General features: G+C 44.5%; 1 protein-coding gene across 1 annotated transcript in view; it reads left to right on the top strand.

Annotated features, from left to right (window-relative positions):
* LOC119103091 (uncharacterized) overlaps positions 1-22,706 on the top strand; it is a gene marked incomplete in the record, with an annotated part of 36,402 nt that extends 13,696 nt beyond the window's left edge. Inside the window, 13 exon segments of the mRNA XM_037226539.1 lie at positions 1,590-1,744; positions 3,021-3,156; positions 5,417-5,544; positions 8,984-9,079; positions 9,207-9,311; positions 9,732-9,833; positions 11,972-12,082; positions 12,375-12,479; positions 12,872-13,016; positions 16,801-16,961; positions 17,324-17,428; positions 19,786-19,890; positions 20,120-22,706. Coding sequence (XP_037082434.1) covers positions 1,590-1,744; positions 3,021-3,156; positions 5,417-5,544; positions 8,984-9,079; positions 9,207-9,311; positions 9,732-9,833; positions 11,972-12,082; positions 12,375-12,479; positions 12,872-13,016; positions 16,801-16,961; positions 17,324-17,428; positions 19,786-19,890; positions 20,120-20,250 — 1,585 coding nt within the window.
* Positions 22,707-23,599: the final 893 nt, after the last annotated feature.

Genomic DNA, 23,599 nt, shown 5'->3' with positions numbered 1-23,599 from the left:
ATATATATAGATAGATAGATAGATAGATAGATCGATAGATATATATATATATATATATATCTATATCTATATCTATATCTATATCTATATCTATATCTATATCTATATATATATAGATAGATAGATATATAGATAGATAGATAGATAGATAGATAGATAGATAGATAGATAGATAGATAGGTTGGAATATTTTGGCAGAATCCTTTCTTTTATACCTGTTTGATTAAATACCATTGCTGACTCAGCATTGGCGAGCTTTTTGACGCATCGTTGTGGTTTCCGGGCTTTTGACTTGGCATCATCGCTTAGATTAAAGATGGTTCGCACAAAATTTCTCAGATATTCGTCGATCTTTACATTCTAAGGTTTCAAAATCATATCTCATCGTCGGAGAAGACTGAATAGCACAAGAAATAGGTTTCGAGTTGGAAAAGACAACAATCGTGCACTTCTATTGGAAAACATCTGTTGGTCCAGAGAACACAAATGCAGCAGGTCTCATTGAAGTAAGACAGAATCCTATTTTCACTTTAATGCATATAAGATACACTCATAGCAGGAACACTTCAAAGACGCAATGAGAACACTATGGCCACAATCACATCAATACTGGTGACCGCCACCACCAAATAGTTCACGAGTTGTGCAAGAAGTTGTTTGTCTGTTTAGGGTTGTTCGTTAATGCATATCCTTTCCCAAATTTGAAGGCGTCTTCTGTCATTGCACGCCCCGTAAAATGTCAGTGTTGTCTGCTAGTTGTTGTGCCAATGTCCGGTCGTGTTCGTGTCGCATGTGGTCCAGAGGTGCCCCGTCATGTAAGTGCATTGTTAGGGGTCGTGAGAGTGCCGTTGTGGTCACACCAAGGTAGTGCATCGAACGATGTTTGCAGCCTTCGATGTTGCATTTTGATTGATACACTACATGGGTACATTTTAGTTTGTAGGGTTTGTCTGGGCTGTGTCTCATAAGAAAGTTAGGGATCCTCTCATTATGTCGAGAGATTATTTCCTGTAAAGCTTTTTCGCCTTGTTCGTGGGCAGATGTCATTTGATTTTGACAATAGAGTTCGACGGTTGGTTGGATGTCTTGTCATGGTTTGCTGTCAAAGTGTCTTGTCATATGTCATGGTATTTTGTTTTCAACGTCAGAATTTGGAAAACCGTTGTTAACCAAGATCTGTCCGATTCTGTACACACACACACACACACACACACATATGTAGTATATATATATATATATATATATATATATATATATATATATATATGTATATATATGTGTGTGTGTGTGTGTACATATGCATGTATGCGCAAATATCTGATTCCATGTATCTAATGATGTATATGTATATGCTTTTGCTTATGTATGCTATGTATATGCTTATGTGTATGATATATATGTATGTGCTTATATATCTATATATACTTTTGTGTATTATGTGAACATAGTAAAAGTTGTAACTGCAAAGGTATCAACGCATACCAAGAATGTCATATCATAACGAAAAAGCTTTCAGCTTTTGTGCTACGATGTACAAGAACGCTGAACGCTGAAAGCCAGGAAGTGATGGAGTTTCCAATGTCCCGCAGAGATGGGTGTCGGTGTGGCGATGCCGGCGGCGCTGGTGACACTTTCCGAAGCCTGCCGATGTCCCATTGCCAGAGGGGCCACGGCAGCGACGACTCCTACTCGGTCCTGACCGTCAGTGTGTGGAGACGTAACCTGGACTCCCTGAAGAACAGAGGTTAGATAACGGGCCGGGGGTGTGACCGACCGGAGGTCAGATAACGGGCCGGGGTTGTGGCTGGCTGGAGGTCAGATAAGGGGCCGGGGGTGTGGCCGACCGGAGGTCAGATAACGGGCCGGGGGTCTGGCCGGCTAGCGGTCAGGTAACGGGCTGGGGTGTGGCCGACCGGAGGTCAGATGGCGGACCGGGGGTGTGGCCGGCTAGCGGTCAGATAACGTGTCAGGGTGTGGCCGACCAGAGGTCAGATGACGGACCGGGGGTGTGGCCGGCTAGCGGTCAGATAACGTGTCAGGGTGTGGCCGACCAGAGGTCAGATGACGGGCCGGAGGTGTGGCCCGCTAGCGGTCAGGTGACGGGCCAGGGGTGTGGCCGGCTAGTGGTGAGATGAAGGGCCGGAGGTATGACCGGCTAGCGGCCAGATGGTGGGCCAAACGTGTGTCCAGTACTGATAGCTCAGCAGCATATTTTTCCATCTCCTCGCACGGGCTGTGAACGAGTGGCGATGACACCAGAGCAGCAGGACATGCGGTCATTGAACGTGTAATGTTTTTACGGCCATAATGACGGTACAAAATTGACTTCTGAAAGTGTTCACGGCAAGCGTATCACTTGCAATTTCTACATTGCACTTCAGAGGCCTTGAATCCGTACCGTGCTAGTTACCGCAATTATCTGACAGGTTGAATCATCACCCAGTCGGGGAAGTCCCAAGATATCGTATTAAGTGTCCCACCAATATATTGCATTCCGGAAATGATATCTGGGGCTACAATGAAAACAAAGTGCTGTGCCAAAACGTGAAACGTGTGATTCACACCGCTAATGGTCAAAATGTATTTATTACCATACCCTTTTGGTGCTATGTCACTTACTGATGATATCAAAGTACATAGCTGGGCATGAGTATGTTTTTTTATTTCACTTTCACTTATTTTATTTCAACACAGTATGCTTTTAAGTATGTCCCAAATGTCATTCAAGGCTTATGTTGTAGATATTCCAAATATTTCATGCCTGCAACTATGTGTGATGTATCTAAAAACTTGCCGTCATTTTCCCGCTCCACTTCCTACGTTTCCCTGCCACTGTAACGCATTCGCTCTCACATCTACCGTTCATAGCATCGCTAAGACAATCCGTATTCCGAGCTACCTCATGCCATCGCAGCCTCCACACAATGTCTAGCGTGTAACACGTCCGGCCCGACCCAGTCGAGTTAGCCCGGGGAGGAGGGTCCTCAGTCACTGACGTCCGGTGTCTGCTGCGCCGCCAGCTGGCCACCGCGTGCTCTGGGTGGCGGAGCGTCCGGCGTCGGTGCGCTGGCGCGCGCAGCCGGGCCGCACCAGCCTGGTCGACTGCTTCGTCGCCTGTCGCGACCTGGCAGGCACGCGACTCATGCTGCTCGGAGTGTGAGTCGAAGATTGGTGGACATCTCACTGACGCGCGCGAGCTGGAGAAGCGCTGCATCTGCATCTACCAAGGCGTCACTGGGAGCTGACTAACGATGCTGGGATCACATCAACGTGTTCGACATTAATGTCAATTTGACTGCATTCATCCAATGTGTTGGAGTTTGGCTGACTGCTTAGACTTAAATTTGACAACTGTGTTGTGTTAAAATATGTTGCATCGACCGGTTTAGCTTTACCTTATTCAGAGTCCGGGAAGTTATACGGGAACGTATTTAATCGCTAACAAAGGTCATGTCAGGTCCACTTATTAATGACAAAGCAGAATTGTTCGCGGTGTCTTAGGCTGTGGCAAATTGCTTAGTAATCCAATGCATTTAGCAAACTGAAAACTTCTGAGCAGGCCAATTTGGGTTCAACAGGTCATATTGCCCGGAATCCATATCCCCTACCGCAGTCAACCATAGCCGATGACCTGACCGGAGCCCCACCTGACTTAAAGGGAGTGTTCCACATTTATATGGCTTTTGAACTAAAATAGCTATCTTGAAGATCATGCGGTGCTGTTAACAGTCCTGTCCTTTCTAAGACCTAAACCCATCAAGTTTCTTAGCTTTACGTCTGCAAAGATGTGCAGACCATTTCGGGAGAACTCTTTCAGTCATCCAGGCGTCTACGACGCCATAATAACGTCATTTAGATCGCGTCATTCCTTTGCTATGCGGCAATCCAGACCAAGAAAATATGATTGTTGAATCATTCAAATATGGCGTTAGTGTGCACGTTCGTGAGCACGACTGCCGCCAATTGCCTCTAAATCAATGTTCTGCAAGATACGACTACGTAATCAAACAATGACGCATTGAGGAGCATATTTACCAAGTAGAGCAACTGCAGTGTCTAGAGTAGTCTTCTCCACCTAAAAGTATATCAATGGTTATAAGCGAGATTATTGCATTTTATCTGACGCTTGCTTCAATATCTTCAAAGGTGGAACGGTTCCGTTAACTCTGCCAGGGGCCTTCACCGTTGGATCGTTAACAATATGGTACGCTTTTAACGCATAAGTCGAAGGCCTCTCCGTTGCCAGCAAGCTGTGAAGTATGCGACGTGCTACAACTACAAGCACCCAAATGTCGTGATATTGGGGCTTTCTGAAAACAATTACTGCGGTTGCTGATGATCTTGCGGATGTATGAAGACCGTCCAATTTCAAAAAAATATATTTGTCTTAGTCCATGATGTCATGACCTATACGATAACCGCAAACTATAAGACTAAGGCTATCGATTAACGTTTCAATTTCTTTAACCGGTGATTGGACATTGAAATACTGAGACCGCTTGCGGCGGTTCGTGAAATACCCCAGGCGGTGTTTGAACATTTTTTATTTATTTAAAAAGCATGCCACAGTAGTGTCGCCGTCTAAAATTCGTGTTTGCATTACAACAAAGCTGCTTGTGGGCGTGCCTGGGCTGCACCGTACATATATATATACGTGTGGCCCGATTTATCTGCTACACGTTAGAGGGAGTGTTCTACATTTATATGTGGCTTTGAACGGAAATAGCCATCTTGAAGAGCTTTCGGCGCTGTGTACAATCCAGCCCTCCATAGACTAAAGCCCCTCTAGTTTTTGAGCTAAATGGCCGAGAAGATGGGAAAAGGTATATCGGGGGAGGGTATTTCAGAGTCACCTTGACATTCATGACGTCATAATAACGTCTTTCAACTCCTGCCATCCTATAAGCCATGCGGCGAGCCAGGCTAAGAAAATCTAATTAATCTGGCGTTCGTGATGGCGGTTTCTAAATACAACGACCGTCAGTTGGTTCTCAATCAAAATTGTATTATTTACGATGACGTAATCAAACCATGACGTCTTGAGAAGCATATTTTCTTAACAGACATCTGTGCTGTCTGGAGCGATCTTTTCCACTTAAAAAGTACACCAGAAGTGGTATATATATATATATATATGTGTGTGTGTGTGTGTATATTCATCTTATATCATCTCATTTGATGGTTCCTTGAATATCTTCATAAATGAAATATTTCCCAGAGATAAATTTATTACAAAACTTTATGATCTTATTCACTTAGAGCAAGCCGGGAAATGCGACTTGAAAAAAACATTTTCAACCTTAAGAAATACTGAGCACATGTGTTGTGATCGAGATGCTGCGTGGTCTCGGACGGTTCTGCTGTAGATGTTAACAATGCCTTGGCGAATCCATTTATCGGCGTTTGTTTTTCACAGAAATGGATGTGAGTGCGGATCAACTGACACAGCTGGCAACGTGACTGTTCGCGAGTGGAAAATGGATTCTTCACAAGGAAAAGCAGCGCAAGGATTCCTCCTTGTTGAGAAGAATGAAAAGTCTGCCGGTAAGAGTCAAAATTTTATACTTTCTCAGCGTGTTGTCGTGTGGCAACGACGTAATTCAGCTATATTGATGAAAAGTACTCGTTACACGGCGCGTTTCTATTCAACAGCAATGGATCCCATTGAGCCAGAAGTGCTTTTGAACTAGGGTGGGAGCAAAAAATTTCATCGCAAAAAGGCTGCCCGGGAGTGAAAAATTCAAGTTACAAAAGATGAAACTTATGAGCTAGTGAATGATGCTTCAGCAGACATCAATTTCAGGGTGGCGTGGACGTAATATCATAAACCTGACAAAACTGTTTTGTTTCTTAACATCTTAGGCCATTAACGTGAAGCAGAATACATTAAAGCATAGCAACTTCATGACAGTGTAATAAGCATAACGCAATTCAGTAACACCAAAAATTTGATGCTGCACTTTGCACTTCCCTTCCGCAGCGTTTTAAACACAATACAAAGCAAAGGAATTCAACAACAACAGAAAATTCAACAAGCATAAAGCTCTTAAACAAAAAAAACCTTGGACTCCTAAACATCAAGTCATCACCAAGTCAAGCACAACACACATACCTTTGGCTTCTGTTAAGATAGGGTCAGGGAAAACAAACATTTTGTCAGTGTGGCTTACAAAATACCAATGTTTATTTCCATGAAAGTAGCCTAACTATGTCTAACCTAGGGAGGTCTTACTTCATCTCATCCTGTCTAACCTGTTGGTATCACAACAGCAGTTGCGAGTTACTGATACCTGCGCAATTCCTATTGTCACTTGCCATGCACTTAACCAACTTAACCTTACTTAGAGTAGCCTATATGTTGAACGCCATCTCAACTCACCTACCTGTTGAGAGCAGCACTTATGATAACAACATGATAAAGCTCATTTTTTGGCTGGTTTCAGCTTGCCTTTGTATTCAGTTCATTTGTGTATGCTTGTTGACATCAGACAAAGTTGACAACACACAAATGAAAACACTTCAAATAACTTGAACAACCTATTCTGATCGCCATGGTTAACCTCTGTCAAGAGCAACAATGGGTATGCTCCACAAAACAATCGCTCTTCTCCAAAAGTAACATAACTTTCAGATGACCATGCCAATTTGGTGCTTGCATTTTCAGCTGCAGCAAAGTCATCTATTTAGACCTGTTAACTCATATATAATGACGTAATTGTGATGTTGGCTTCACATTTTCAATGCAATGGTCTATTTGCTTAATGTCGATATTACCTCATATTATATTTGCTCTGCACCTTACAGCATCAGTGTTAAAAATATAGTGCATATATATAGTAGTCATTTGTCAGTCACCAAACCATGACGACTATGGAAAAAATCTGGTTAAAGCAACCATGAGGGACCACTTCAAGAAATTTGGGACAAATAATCAAGAATGTGGAACGAAATAAGCCCATTGCATGCTTGTGGCATCACAACGTGTCTTAGACAAAGTTCGATGCATTAGGACAGCAAATGGCTAGTTATGGTTACAAATCATGCGTTGACAGCGGTTGAGGTAAGCAATTACTTGGTCCACGGGAGACTTACTGGCTTTTTCAGGGCGCGCTTCTCCCTGGCCCCCCAAAACAAAAAGTCAGTACCACACTTTGCACAGTTTGCTGACAAACAGAGTCATCCCACCCACCCCCCAAACATAAATAGCAATCACGTCCACCAATCTAAGAGATTAAAATGCGAAATAAGTAAGAAGCGTGCATGATAAACATTTCCGGAAGGCAGAATTTCGCCATCAAACACTTCTGTGTTAGCTGCGTCAGGTCTGTCCCAAAGCAGCATACATGGCAGCATAAGGATAGCCTTGTCAGGGAGCCTGGTGAGACACTCGAAAGGCTTAGATTTATCATTATCGAGCACCGCCATGAGCCAAAGATGGCTAACCGAGGGTTTAAGAGGGCAAAAATGGCGGTAAAAATAAGTTTTGTAAATTGTCTCTTTCATTCCCGGTGAATTGTTCACTTGCATATCAAACATGTTTGGGCGGCTGGCGAATTAATCCGATTTATGTACAAAATACGTGCACATTTGCAGTTGGAGCATCTTGCACATGAATTGGTCAACAATTTAAGCAACAGATGGTACCTCTAAAGGCAGTGGGAAAGGAAGGAAAATTAAAGTGGTATCACACTCGTATGATACCAGGAAAAACAAAAGTAGTGAGATGAATATAAAGACTGAAACTTTTTTGGAAAAGTTTTGTTATCAGCCGATTTGGCTTAAAATATGTTAAAATAAGTGCTCAAATTGTGATATTCATCTTGTAAATTCTATTCAGAAGACACGTATTGAATTTTTCACTGCTGCATTTCGGGAGTGATGCAATTTGGTCGTCAAGTTTCTTCGGATAAAAGAAATACCTGAAGCAAAATTCTCTACCAGGCCTTGCTGGTGTTTGCACCAGGCTCTCCTTTCGTGATGTGGTGGCGAGACCGAAAATTGGGGATGTGTGAAAACCTTGCATTTGGCACACTGGCGCCGATCGTGATGCATCTTGTAAACAAACCAAACTCGACGCGTGCAAGCGGCTGGAGTCGCGGGGGTGTCTTGGACTTTAAGGTACCTGGTGCCCTTGCTCTGTGCATACATAGACACGATTCAGATTTCGGCGTTAATGTTAACTCTTAAAGTTGTACTGATCACAAAATCCAGCTCACGACATAATGTCCTGAATTTATCTTTTTTGCGCCGTCTGGAGCATCAACAGCTTATCAAGGGTCAGATACATTACATCATTTGCTGAAAGAGTATGAACTCCCTATGTCTTCGTTAATTCTTTACTTTAATTTGTGTTTTTGGAGGGTTAATACAAACTACCAAATAACCATAACGTTTGCTCCCACCTAATGAAATTGCAGATGAGAGCGGAATGGCAAAGATGAAGATGAAACTGAGCTGGAAGCTGTAAAACTGAAAATTGAATGAGTTAACCTAGCTTTACAACCGTACAGTATCTGGAAGGAATGACTTATTCGTGTTGCACGCCTCCAAAATAAAGAGACGCCGTTCAGTAACTTACCTGCCCGACAATAATTATTTTTCTTGCACTCCTGAAATTAAGTAGTACTTCTTATCGGAAGGTAGGTAGCGCTCTGGGACTACTACACTCCCTCTCGTCCAAGAAGCTAGAAAAAAGCACGCTGCGTCCGAGAACAGCTTCATGCATGATCAGCCTTCTTGTAGCAATGCCCTTCATGCATTTCATGTATTTGGTATAGTTGTTTCCCTGGTAACAAATAATGATAATTAAATGTGGGCAGCATCCAGCACGTTGTGAAGGATGGATTACATAGTCACTCTAGGTTGCTCACGCAACCGAATTGGAATGTTAAGTTGTCAGCCCGTACGTGTAGCTGGAGAAGCCCGTTTTAAAAATAAAAGTACAGGCGTCACCTTAAACTAATCACAAATATTCGCTTTTCAGGTTTCCGGCCTCGGACCTTTGAATGGAACCATGACGTAAAAGAGGCAAAATTCGAGAACACCACTGGCAAGAACGTGAAACAAGCATGGATGCCAGGTAGGTTAACTATCGGTCGTGTCAATGCTTTTTCCACTCAGAATAGCACTTACCAAGAGCAAAGCAACTCGATGAAAAATTGCCACATATGGCTGTTGCTTGACAAAGTAATGATGTTCTGTTCTAGGACCAGCTACCAACAGCTCTGAACATCCGGAATCATCCCAAAATGTGACCTACAACGGTGAAAATACTGACAGTAAAGAAACCCATCGTCAGCGCTCCCTTACAGGTTTGTCACAATTAAATATATATGTTTGCAGCCCTTTTATTCAGAGCTAAGGAATCTTTATATGCCGTGATGTATGCACGCGCGTACGTATGACAAAGATAAGATCCTTACGGATTGTACCTATGGGCATACAATGGGCGTTTGCATTGCCTGCCTGGACGCTCTATTGTGTTGTTGCCCGCCATCAGCCCTACAATTACGTTTGTCTTAATTTACCATTTCCAGCTTCTTTCTGTTCAATATTCATCCCCAGTTGCAAGATACACCCACCCTTGTTTTTTACAAGGACTTTAACTTTCATTTTTCATGAAGTCCCTCCTTTACGAGCATTTGTTTTCTTAAACGCGCATTTAAGCGGTGGTTTTAGAAGTGTCATGTCTTTCACATTGCTTAGTTAACAAGTCGAAATGTTTTAAAAAGTTACAGGAGAAAATATCACCATCACCTCCAACAAACGAACCCACTACATCATGGCAAAGGCTTTTTTGACGGAACCAGACAAGTCGCTGAACAGAGAAACCGGTGAGTAAAAACGAAGTACACAAGACTGGTCAACAAATCAAAGCGCATTGCTGTTATAAATAAAGCCCACGTCTTCAATGTAACTAACTAGGTTTTGGTAGATTGTTGACGCTATTGCGGTAGTAAGAAAGTGTGCAAGTGGGAGTTGCTCGTGGAATTCAATAGCGCTAGCGGCATTAAACGCTGGCTGACGTTACCGCAAATGTTAGCGGCAGTCACATGCACCTATGTCGAGTTAGTGTCGCACAAAATTCTATCAATATGTTTCAAACATACAAGTGGCTATCGCCAAAGGCTTGCATTGCTGCCTAACGCTTTTTCCAGTACCTGTAATAACTTTAGAACCAAATATTGCATTCCGTACCACTCGTTTAAAGTAACCCCACCAAGCTTTTGATATAACTCCTGAACCATGGGGCCAAGGCTTCCACCATATTTCCTGTACGTGTGAAACGAAAAAATTATGCATTCTGAACCAACACAATTTGACGCAAGGTCAGGTACCGAAGTTTGACGCCAGCAGTGAATGCCTACACATCTAGTTTAGCTTAGACAGCTAGTGTCTTGCAACAAACTTCACCGTTTGGAACTGCTTGAGATAAGCCATCACTTGGCTTAACCGCTTGTCGGTGGGGATCAGTGACAGGACATGTCACACCAGCTCACCACCTGTTGTCACGTGAGTTACAAACTTCAGGCTAAAAGAGCTCGCACCTTTCGTAAATAGACGGGTCAACACAGCTCACTTACTTTCAAAACAGTTGCTACTATGCTTAAGTTAGATGAGCCATAATATCAGAGAAATCCCATCGTTGTCGTGAGCCGGCCGTGTGTGATTTCACTTTGACCCATTCCGACATTTCATGTTTCACCTTTCTGAACACCATGGCGGGATACATAATCGGCGGCTCGTGATGTCATCCATATGTGATATTCAACTAAACAGCTCCTGCAAGCAGACAGCAGAGGACTGGCCACTACCGTTCGATTTTTCCTGACTGTCAGCAAGGTTCTGAGGTAGCAGGGCTGCTTTTACCAAGCCAAAACCCTCGACGCCTGCGGAATACTCCAGGCGGTATCGGGGCATAGCATTTGGATTCTAGTTCTCAATCGCTCCGTGTGTAGAGCTGCGTAAGCAACTGACGTCATTCCTCCTCACAACATGTATCCTTGCCTGTGCGTGTCTGTCCATTGACCTTTATGCGGGCAAGCCTTTCGTATCCCTCGCACTTTCTCCATCTAAGTGTTCATTTAGTTCAGTTATGAGGCTTTTTAGTCTACCACGATGGGATATTTATCTCCAAGGATACTTATCTCCTATGCATGGTGCCGTGTGGCGCCTTAACATGGTTTGGTATAAATTATACTGGAAGAAGTAATGGCCAGAAAGGAAGCTTTTTCGCAGCTACGTAGGCATTCTCCGTCATAGGTAGAATTCCAGCAGGCTCTTTCCTAGATAATTATGTTTGTATGCGAGTGGCTGGCCTCGTAATTGAAGGCTCGCGATTTTGAGACCAAACAGTTGTTTGTTCAGATCCCGCCCAGACACGAACACATACCCGGAGACCACTAAACTAACTTCCAAGCATTTCGTTATGAACTGTTTTCACCTTCCATGTTTTTTTTTGGAAATTATGAGTTGTCTAGTTTGCGTAATACGACATAAATAAAATAGTTCCGCCCCATCTGTACAAGCCCCGCTTCAGCCTAGTGCAGGAGAGCATGTGAAAATAGCAAACATGAGCACATTCAAGAAAGTGACATTCAGGTGCTTAGCCCGTTTAAATTTGTAAAATTGAGTAAACTTGTGTGTGCATTTAAAATGGCTTATTCACCAAACAAAAATTGTGTTTTCTGGTTCTGTCAAATCCATGGATTTATTTATCAATGTCAATGGCCACAGTTCATCAATACCAATTATTTGACAGTGCATCAATCCAACCCATGATTCGAAAGCTCTCCAATTCAATCCGCGATCTCCGATTGCGTACTCCGAGCATTTCCTACATATATAAGTTGCAGATCCGCGACAGATTATGTTTTTATGCGGCTTACAACTACTTGTAATTTGTCATAGTTGCGATGGCCTGCAATACTTGCGTTGGGTGTTGTCAATTGAAACAGCTCTTTCGTTCCAGCGGCCCAGAACAGTAGTTCCAGCGCAGTTACCGAATTCCTTGGCCGTTCAATGTATCCTGCAACATACCGACGAATTAAGAAGCGGCAACTCGTTCATACCCGAGTGGTCGGTAAGTGCTCAATACTGTTCTGGCATTCTCTGTTCACGCACATCTGGTGAAGTCTGCACACTGCTGTACCGTACTTAAATGTATACACTCACATAACACGCAGCCAAATGGACGCATCGCTAATTGGTTGAGCCTTATGGTCATGGCCTCATGTCTCCCAATAAACCGTTAAGTTAATTATCCACAACATTGTTCTTGGGCCCATTCGATCTGGTAACAATGCATATCAAATGCGGTAACTTACCAGGTCTGCAAGAGGAGAAGCGACTGACCCTTGTCCTCCGTGATCCAGCCAAGCAGTCTGGCGTGCAGTCGCGGGTGGCCAGGGCGGTGCTTGACGGCGGCCAAGAGAGACGGCGCCGCGTGACTGAGTACTTCAACGGCACGATACTTCTGAGTAAGCGCGTCTGCGCGTGACGTGATCACAGGTGGACCTGTTGGGAAATCACTGTGGCGGGGTTACATCGGGACTTGGTACCAGTTCGTTCCAAACAAAAGACGCTGGGCTCGTGTTGAGTAGTTGAAACAATCTGGGTTCGCCCCTCCCCAAAATGCGTGTCATTTTCCGCACGTGTCACGGCACTCAGAGAGCGCAGCCACCGACATGACACGCTCTTCACGCCTGCTGGGACGGCCTGAACGCTTCCCGTCCAGCTGTAGCCAGTCGCGAGGTGCTGAGTAGTTGTAACACCTGCCTGCCCCGGAGACGCCGGGACGTCACTTGGCGCGTCGAGAATACGATGTCCCGGCGACTTGTCATAACTGGGATGCATTGCGCCCGCGCTGTAGTAAAGCCCGCAGTGAATGGAACGTGCTACGTGGGACCGGCGAACAAAACCTACTGGAAATCCGCCAACGTCAGCGCCGACAACCACCTGAAATGTCTCTGCCACTGTCTGGATAAGGAGCAGCTCTTCGTGGCCATCTTAGAAGGGTGAGGAAAGAGCTTTGAACCCGCTTGATCTGCTTGGAGGAACGGCATAATAGGTAGGCAGAACGGTGTGCAGATGTAAAGCAGCCAATGTCGTCTCTCATGATCGTAACCACTGGTGAGCGTCCCGTGAAGAGCGTTCACGGGTTTTTCCCACGCGGCTATCAGCAGCACCAGGCTGGACACTGCCGCCCCTCCACGATGATGTACTGCCTGAATTCTGACATCCGGCACCATCCTTCATAATTCCTCGGCAGGGGAGGAACGAGTTGTTTCATCCGACTGCTTCGCCAGCCCAGCCTACCCGTCCTGTCATGCTCTGGTCTTGTCTCCCGTTCCGTCTGTTCCCGATTTGACTCGACGTAAATTGATTGCGCCGGATGTTAACGATGACCCGCACCGGACACTATCTTAGAAAACTACTCACCGCGATCATCAGGCACCATGAACACCGACTGAGTCTCAGGAACGTACATAACATAAAAATGTTTGAACCAGGACCTACGGAGTTTGTACGTCCAGCCTAGGACGAAGATTCCGAACACATTTCAGATTTTAAGAATATTTCCCCAGCCGTTAATTTTGTAAGGCATTTGACTGGGTTTTGAATCGAATTACGTATGCATCTGCCGACGCAACTACAATAATTATCGCAAAAATAACTTATCTGGGATGATATCGCATTATTTCGCTAACAGGCTAATCAATGTCGTATCATGATACTATTCTTTTTGGCACACCGTCAATGCGGCCTGTTTGGATAAGTGAACTATGCATGTGTAGTGTAATTTAGCCGGATCGCCAACACCAAATGTTTCATATTCTAACGTTTTTTTCCCTCCGGATGCAGAAACCAGTGAAAGGGGTGTCCCACATTTCGGGCGTATTTCAAAACAATATTCTATCGAAACCTCAGGACTAGCTGCGTCTAAAAATAGCACTGGGAAGTGGTAAAGCAGCACCGTCAAAACATAACAAAGATGCCAATTTCAATTATTCTTCGAGCCTAAATTGAGCCGTCAGTGCTTTGTTGCAGCACTTCCCTTCCTCCCTGCAGCCGCGACCACCGTCGTCATGACAATGGCCGTGCGCACCTCTAGTGGTGCGAATAACAGACCGTTTGTGGTTGGCCCAGCGTGCAAGGGCCTGTTACCGAAGAGCACATAGGTTGAAATCTGAAACATTCCGTCACACGGATCATGCATACTCCCATTTCCAAAGTTAAAGTGCGCCTCGAAAATAGTCACTGTAGTAAACGCCGTTGGGGAGAAACCAAAAGCCACAGTACGACGTTTCTTGAATTGGCGGGATAAAAGCTTCACGTTCGCATATCTTCTGGTCTTAGCAGCGTTCCAAGCTTTTATAGCTCGTCTAATTTATTGTGCAAACATTTGAAAACATTGAGCTGTTGCAAACATTACAAAGTACGCACGTTGGCAACAGCAAGGCAAATGAAGTGCATGACATTCATAGTGGTGAGCAGTGAGTCAGATGAGATTTCTCACGCAGGGTCGGCTGCTTCAAACCGGAAGTCTAAGCCATTTAGAAGGATTTTGAGAGAACTGGTGTTACTGATCAAATCGTGCGTAACTGGGATACTCCCTTGAGGAATGCTATGTAAATGTTGAGAACTCGGCGAACGCTGGTGAAATTTAAATGTTAGCCAGCTCGTAAATTAAGGCGAATGTTCCGCACTTGAAAATATTGGAGCAAGCATTAGATATGATTAAATAAGCCCATCTATAACTATTGGTATACTTTTATGAGGAAGAGATCGTCCTGGACAATACAATTTCTCTGTTAAATAAGAAAGTTCCTCAATACGTCATTATTTGATTAAGCCATGGTACCCTACACAACAACTGTTGAGAGCCAACTGACGGCCGTTATATCTGAAATTTGCGCCACGAACGCCAGATATGAACGACTTGACAATTATACTTTTTCTTGGCTTTGATCGCCGCATGACTAATGAAATGGCACGATTTCGATGGGTTATTATGGCGTCATAGATGCCTTAGCGACCTTGAAATGGTCTCCCCGAAACAGTCTGCACATCTTCGTGGGTGCCTAGTTCAGAAACTTGAAGGGTTTAGGGCAGAAGAAGGACAGGGCCGCGAACTGTACCAAATGATGTTTGAGATAGCTAGTTCAGCTCAAAACCCCCTACAAATGTGAAACACTCGCTTTAACCTCCGTCATGGAGCTTTGGGCAGCCCAACACTAGATAAAGGTAAAGGTGAAGGTTGTAAACGTAAAGGTAAATATAGGTACGAAGGAAAGAAGCTAAAGGTAGAGATAAAGGTGAAAATTGTGAACGACACGGCGGGGTGAGGCGGGAAAGACGCTGATAACTAAACTGAAATGCATTTACACAACAATTACCAACGCAGACTGTTAATAGGGGCCGTTTACTGCTAGTCGAATAACTGCACAAATAACTATCACGATTTGCATGGATCGATGCTACAACAAAAATGAACGTTTGACATCATGAATCCTGTAGCAAAGAAGCCAAGCTGGGATATCATCTCAGTAGAAAATCATGATCACTTCCCTGCCTGCAGCTAGAAACGCAATCTAGACGTTCCTGATGATCATAAGTAAAGACATTTAGACACTGTTTAGCAAACTGACAACCATGAGGGATCATAGGGGCTGTAGTGGAATGAAGTTTATTTTATCGCGAAAACGACTAGCGGTTGAAACCTACCAGTTCGCCATAACAAATATGATAAGCAGCGTAAAATGTAGTGGATGCCTTAATGTGGCGATGGAAGAAGAAACATGCGTATTTGAGACAGTTTGCAGATCTCTGACACATTTTGCGCGCGTTAAATTGCTTTATCCTCATGGTACCAAGCATATGTAGCACTTAATTTGAGACCAAAATCGACTCAACCCAATCAAAGCGGTTTGAGATACGGAACTTTCCCCTGTCATACGTAGTTGAAACTTCAAGGGCGTTAGCAAGCAACTTAGAATGGTTCATATGATGTCATTTTGGTGCAATTCTTGCACAGTTGATGGCCTTTGCTGAGCGAGGACGGTGTCAAAATATGTAAGTTAAATGAACCGTATCCAAAACAACGCTATAAATTTCCAATCGCTCACGGTACCATTTGTACATGGCATGTCTAGTCGAGGCAATGGGATATCTGTATATATATATATATATATATGTATATATATATATATATATATATATATATATGTATATATATATATATATATATGTTTGATTAAAAAATAACTGCTGACTCAGCATTGACGAGCGTTTTGATGCATCGTTCTATTTTCCGGGCCTTTGACTTGGCGTCATCGCTTAGATTAAGTATGGTTCGCACAAAATTACTCATATATTCATCACTCATTCCATTCTAACGTTTCGAGATCCTATCTCATCGTCGGAGAAGACTAAATTGCACCAGAAATAAGTTTTGAGTTTTAAAGGACGAAAAATTGTGCACTACTGTTGGAAAGCATCTTTTGGTACGGAGAACATAAATGAAGCATGACTAATTGAAGTAGGACGGAATCCTATTTTCATTTTCGTACATGTAAGAAACACTCCTAATGGGAACACCACAAAGACACAATATATACATACATATATATATATATATATATATATATATATATATATATATATATATATATATATGTATATATGTATGTGTATCAATCTTACTGTATCGATATTTATGATATCTAAATTTTTAGCGTTGTTTTGGACAAGGTTGGTTTCATGTTTTTACGCGCTATACACATGCTTTGTGTTCCACAGTGGGAGCTGCTTCTGTGGTCTTAACAGTGACCAGATGGGGAACGTCACGTCAGGTGCGTTGCCGCCTGCTGCATGCCCCAAGGGCACTGAACGCACGACCTTCAGTGTCACCGGGTCTGTTCAGCCCCTCCTGCAGTACTGCAAACACGCCAATTCTTCAGGTCAGCCAAGCAATATAACTTTGACCACCGTCAAACTGTGATCGCCAGTGGTCTACTTTTTCTGGGATGGTTCCGCAAGTGACAGAGGTGGTGTTTGGAAACCTTGAGATATTGAACAAGCGTACCAAATGCAAGTAAAACTGATAATGGCCAGCATACGTGCATGTGACCCCGTATATTCACAATTAGGCACCAAGGTTATCAATGCCCCTGTCTACTCACTGATTAACCCACTAACAAACGCAAATAAATGAAAACTGATGATCAAAGGTATTCGGGCCTGTACCGTGGGGACCGCACATGCGTTTGCGGCACCATTCAAAACGCGGGTTGAAAAATCATCGACTCTATTTTCTTCGCAGAGTCAATACGGATCGGCGAAACAGGTCAGCACCGACGCACTCGGCTTGTGTTGTTCCACAGCCGAGGGATTCGGAGAATGATCTCGTCCGAGGACGGCCTGTCAGGTGGGCAGTTTGTATCCGCCTGCACTCAGGAGCTTACTGCACCGCTGGCCGTGAGAGTGCGCGCCTACACTCAGTGGCTTACTGCACCGCTGGCCGTGAGAGTGCGCGCCTACACTCAGTGGCTTACTGCACCGCTGGCCGTGAGAGTGCTCGCTTACACTCAGTGGCTTACTGCACGGCTGGCCGCACGAGTGCTCGCTTACACTCAATGGCTTTCCGCGCCGCTGGCTTACGAGTGCTCGCCTACACACAGTGGCTGACGGTACTGCTGGCCGTACGAGTGCTTGCCTACACTAAGAGGCTGATGGCACCGCTGGCCGTACGAGTGCTTGCCTACACTAAGAAGCTGACGGCACTGCTGGCCGTACGAGCGCTTGCCTACACTAAGAGGCTGACGGCACTGCTGGCCGTACGAGTGCTTGCTTGCAATAAGAGGCTGACGGCACTGCTGGCCGTACGAGCGCTTGCCTACACTAAGAGGCTGACGGCACTGCTGGCCGTACGAGTGCTTGCTTGCACTAAGAAGCTGACGGCACTGCTGGCCGCACGAGTGCTCGCCTGCACTCAGGCTGACGGGATTGCTGCCCGTGCGAGCGGCTATCAGGCTGTTTGTAATGTGGGGCAGTGGTGTTTGTTTGCTGGTTCAGCTGGCAGGAATGAACCGTCACCAGTTAACGCAGTCTGTATATATATATATATATATATATATATATATATATATATATATATATATATATGCAAACGGGATTGCGTGCAAACAGGCAATGTACTGATTTCCAGTTTTTTCCTTTTCGCTGCTTTCAAAATGGAACACAACACGCTGGCTTGATATGTGAAGAAGTTTAAAAAATTAGATCATCTGTAACAAGGCAAAATTAGGACATACCGTGACGAGATTTAACGCAGAGGGTACGGACAACGGGCGTTAGAATTGCGAGAGAAAATAGCAACACTTATGGAGCAAACTCTTTGGATGACATTATCCCAAATGGTGAACATCAAACTTCGAAAATAGAGGGTGGGTCCTGATACCCACCCCCTCTCTAAATAGGTGTCATGGCTTCGTGCTCAGTACCTACGCCAGTGGTTAAAACTCAACCACCTCAAGGTTTCATTTATTTTTCGATTAGCCAGATCCACCGGCCTTCGGATGAGTTCTTCCTGCTAGGTTCTCCGGCTGTACAGTTGGACGGTGACCTGGTCCTCGCCCCGGGTGGTTTCTGTTCGCTTTGCGCTCGTCGACGGCCGCCTGTTGTCCAGTCATCATTGGCAGAATGCTGAATGGAGCCCAGTCATGATTCACAGAACGCTGAATCGAATACTGCATCACTTCGCTCATCTCTATTCGACGCAAGTAATCTTTACTTTATGGGAGTGGAACTGGTCTCCAGTGATGTGTGCAGATGTGCTGTCATCACAAATAAATTGGAACTTGTAATAATAAGAAAAGGTAAAATGATCCCCACAAGGTTGATGAATCTTTAATAGTTCAGTCTTCGACTTTGTTGTGGCGAATAGCATCAGCCGTTATCCCCCACGTCGAGGAACGGTGGCCAGACTGGACTCGTCATCCCACCCTGCGTTTTGTCGCCGGCTCAAACACAGCGGGAAGAACTATTGGCACGGGAGAGTGTAGAGGGTGCATTCTGGCATTCGTTACCGGAGAGCACAAGCACTGGTATTGATGGCGACAGTTTAACAATGCTCCTGGGGTAATAAAACATCTGTGCGTCAGTCGGTTACGTGCTGTGTGTAGCGGTCACTGAGAGAAGTGGCGGAAGAAACACAGGTGGGCTGACTGGAAGGAATGGCCTTTGTTTATAATTAAGTGAATCGTGAATCCATGGTAAATAAATCTGAACTAGCGAGCCGTGAGAGCGACTTGAGAAATACTGAGAAGCGTGCGTGGATGGAAGAGCAAATGAGAACAACAGCTCCACACGCCGGCGAAGTCGCGTGAAAAGCAAATAGTTCTTTGACGCGGAGCCGATGTTTGCTCAAAATGACTGTACTGTGAAATAAGTCTTGGAACCTTGGATAAGATGCGCGAGCAATGTAAAAATGAAAAGTTGTGTTGAATATTTACGTACAGATCATTGTAAACTGGCACAGTAACGTCTCAGAAAGAACGGGGGGGGGGGGGGGGGGGGGGCACGCCAATGTTTAAGTCGATTCTTTCCGTACATCGCGATCAGGTTAATATTAAACACTCAAGTGTGTGTGTGTGGGGGGGGGGGGGGGACATGCCCACTGCCCCACTCCTGTTTTTACACCATGTGCGAAAACACTTGCTTTAAGTAGATTCGTATGAAGTCTAGCACGCCTTTTACCTATAACATAACCCTTTTCCGTTTCAGCTATGCACACCTCACGTTCAGTTTTAAATAGAGCGACTTCCATGCACAAGAAGCATGCAAAAAACGGAACTATGATTGAAGGCAGATGGTCTCACCTTTATCCTAGTAAGTTTTTTGAGTGTTAAGTCACCTGTATAATCGCAAGGGATGACGAGATGACATGGCGCATTTTCATCAGGTATCAAATCACCTCACGTTTACGTGTCTGGCATACTGCACACTGCGTTCGTTTACGGTATCTTGCACACAATAAAAGTATGCCATAATATCCTGCGCCTGTTCATAATATCTTCTCGGCGTTGCATGATCCACCTGACCTGTTTCTTTTCGGCAGCTCCCTTCGCAAGGTTGTTTCGGCTAGAACTTGTGGAGAGACGAGTGGTGAACTACGACGAAACATACTTCTTCCACAAGGACGAAAGCATGGAAATGAGAAAATACAAGCGCATTAGTATGTTCTTATAGATGTTGAATATCGTAGTAAATATAAAATGCCACCAGAATCTGTGGAAGAATCTGTGTCCGAAGCAATGATCGGACGATTCGTATGCACGCAGACTTGCTGCGGCTATTTGACTCACGTTTGCCTATGAATCAACCACCTCACTGCATCACGTAGGTAAACCACCTCACAACGAATAGCAGGGGCCGCCCTGAATGTTGCCCTTACATTTGGTGCAATCGTTCTCGCTTGTAAGACCAACTGTCAACCACTTTCCTTTGGTGCAATGGGTTTGGTACGAGATAGTTTTCCCACCAAAGCACCAATGCAACATAATGTGTGACGACAGCATCGACCTAGATGGTCTCTCGAAGATCGCTTTGTCTGTTTCTTCTGCGGGAGGATGGCACGCTACAGTTCAAAGACGACTGCCAAGGAACTCGGCCATGAGCCAGCGGAAAACGTCGGCATCGCCCCATTGGCACACCGGATTCTCAGCAGGCTCCTTGTCCTGCTCTTTAGGTAACAGTTTACGATAAAAGTACGGTAAATCTGGCTAACATACGATAAAAGCATGATAGCATAACATAACGTTACGACTAGCATAAGCTTAGGCGGTGTCGTAACACGTAGCTACTCGGCGCAGCGGAGCTGGCCCAGGCGCACTCCCCGGCAGCGGACAGGTTACAGGGGTAGAGTGCTTCATGGCCGACACGGCATGGTTTTCTGTTATTGCTCCTAGCGTAAGGTACTAAGGCCGAACCATCACCTGGAATGGTGTGGACAGAAATGCAATAGCTGGTAACTTGCAAGCATCAGTGGAAATGAAACATGCTTTGTGGAGGTGGCTGGAAGTAAGGCACTTGATCACATTGGCTGATAATAATCTTTATGTTAACTAAGGATAGCGGTACGAACATGCTGTTATAGCATACAGACGAGTGCGGATTTGGCGTTGATAGCTTCTACGAAACTGCACCAGGCAGGTATGCTCGTACTTGTTGCTGACTTCATGATTTTAAAGGACGTTTTCCACCCTTGTATGGAGTTTTGGTCTGATATACCTTTTGAAGATTACTCGATGCAATTCACAGCCCTGCACTTCTCAAGAACTAAACCCTCTAGTTTCTACTACATGGTTGAAGAAGGAAGTAATGCTATTAAGTTCACAAGGCTTTAAGCATATCGGCACGTCTAACAAAACTGAACAGAAAATCAAGAAAATGTGGTTGGTCAATACTTGGGGAGACTTTCGACGATAGCGCAGCACTTTGGTGACGACGATATGCCCCCAGTGCCCTTCGCTGCTGTTGAAAGTCGTCACATTAAAGGAAATGTTCCACATTTGTATGGCGTTTTGAACTGAAATTGCCATCTTGAGGACATTTTCACACAGTTCACGGTCACGTCATTTTTAAGACGAAAAAGGATCTGGTTTCTGAGTTACACGCCCGCAAAAGTGGGAAACGTCTATTTGGAGCTTATTTCAAAGTTGCCTCGGCATTAGTGACGTCATAGAAACGTCATGCGATCGCAGCCATACTACATGCCGTTTTCTGCTTATGGTCAAAACAGCATGACCGCTGGTACGTTCGCAAAAGCGATGATGCGGCACGTATGATGCAATGTGCGGAAGATCATTCGCTATTAGCAAGATTTCGCTGCTGAATGCGCTTCGCGAACGTAAGCGTGAGCATTTTCGGGTTGTGCGGCACCCCTCGTGAACGGGTCATTTTTTCTTATTTCTAGACCAAAGGTCAACGTTATAAAAAACGCCACTGCCTGCAAAAAAGTACGGCAACCAAAAAACGGGCACTTTTCCGAGAGTTATAAAAACGAAGACGCGACGGCAAATCTGTCTTTACCCCGCCCCCCCCCCCCTTAGCGTTTTTTCTACTTCCTGAAGAAACCTGTTGAGACGCATTACCATGAACCCCAGCTGGGACTTTGTTTTAAAGGGAGGTCGCGCTGCAATATGGTGTTATGACTGAAAATCGATGCGGAAATTGCGAGAAAACCTGCAATTTGCTAGTTCTGCGAGCTGTGGAAGTGTGATATCACATTTATTTGACAAAATAGTGTCAATCGGGGGCATGGAATGCGTGTGATCGTTGGTGGTGCGTGCCAGTGGCCTGTGGTGATCTTGATGTGATGCGGAGTATGCGCGCAAGGTTTGTACTTCTGAGAGGGAACATTGTTTCGGTATTATTTGAGTCTACTGGCTCCAACTAAAATGTGATAAATTGATACCTGCCTCTACCCTTATGTTTGTGTTTAAACATGACATAGGAACCCTGGCAAACTAAGATATTTAGTTTATGTACACTGGTGGAGCGTGCCAGTGGTCTGTGGTGATCTTGATGCGATGAGGAGTGAGCGTGCGAGGTTTGTACCTCTGGTAAAACATTGTTTTGGTATTCTTTAAGTCTACTGACTCCCAATAAAATGGGATATATTGATACATGCCTCTACCTTTGTGTTTGAACATGACGAAGGAACGCTGGCAAACTAAGAGAAGCACTAGCACTTATGTTGCAGGTGTGTACAAATGCAAGCTGGTACTTTATTATGACCTTGCAAACATTTTGAACCTGTTGAGACATTACGGAATGTAATTAATCCATTGCGTGTCATGATATCAGTAACTCATTTTGGCAGTAGGGGCTGGTGCGTGCAGCTCATGAATGCACATGCTCAATACAGGCTCACATCATATGGCTCGACAAAATTGTCTTTCCCTAAAGAATTCTGAAAATATAGAGCTGTCTTACTTCTGATGCACATAATCCTCACAAATTTTGTATGCAGGCGAGCATTGCTCGTGAGCCATCAATGGCATAGTGACTGCAACTTGCGTGAGATGCTGGGTGCTGAGAAAGGTGGAAAAATATTGCTGTTGGTGTCTTGGATAGCACTTTATAATATCGTTTTCATGAGCCTTTTGTGCCCTGGCAGCTTCATCACTTCCTTGCATTTTGCCCATCCAGCTGTAACTACAAGCACTTCAGGTTTCCAGCCTTGTGCAAGATCAGCGTGTTTGTGGTGCCATTATATCACATGTAAAACTTTCCTGTTATTTTTTGGTAAAGCGCCCTGATGGCTGCAGTATGTTGTATGGCTGTGAAAGTGGAAGATGTGTTTGCATCTTTCTCACCTATGTTTTGTGGATTCCCAAAACAGGCTGAGCAAGCGATGCCACTTATGGGTTGTCTGTTTGCTGAGAGTGATTTGTATGTTGTATCATGTGTTTTTGGTCATTCACATGTCAGACGAAGAGTCAATACAGGAGAGGACACTTCACCCATCTTTGCATGATTTAGTTTATTATGAAAGCTGCATAGATTGCAGTGCAAAAACTATTTCATTGTTCAT

The sequence above is a fragment of the Pollicipes pollicipes genome, unplaced genomic scaffold, assembly GCF_011947565.3.
Source record: "Pollicipes pollicipes isolate AB1234 unplaced genomic scaffold, Ppol_2.1 Scaffold_5724;HRSCAF=6776_pilon_pilon_pilon, whole genome shotgun sequence".
Classification (NCBI taxonomy): Eukaryota; Metazoa; Arthropoda; class Thecostraca; order Pollicipedomorpha; family Pollicipedidae; genus Pollicipes; species Pollicipes pollicipes.
The sequence above is the reverse complement of the archived record's forward strand: the minus strand, read 5'-3'. Positions and strand labels throughout refer to the sequence as shown.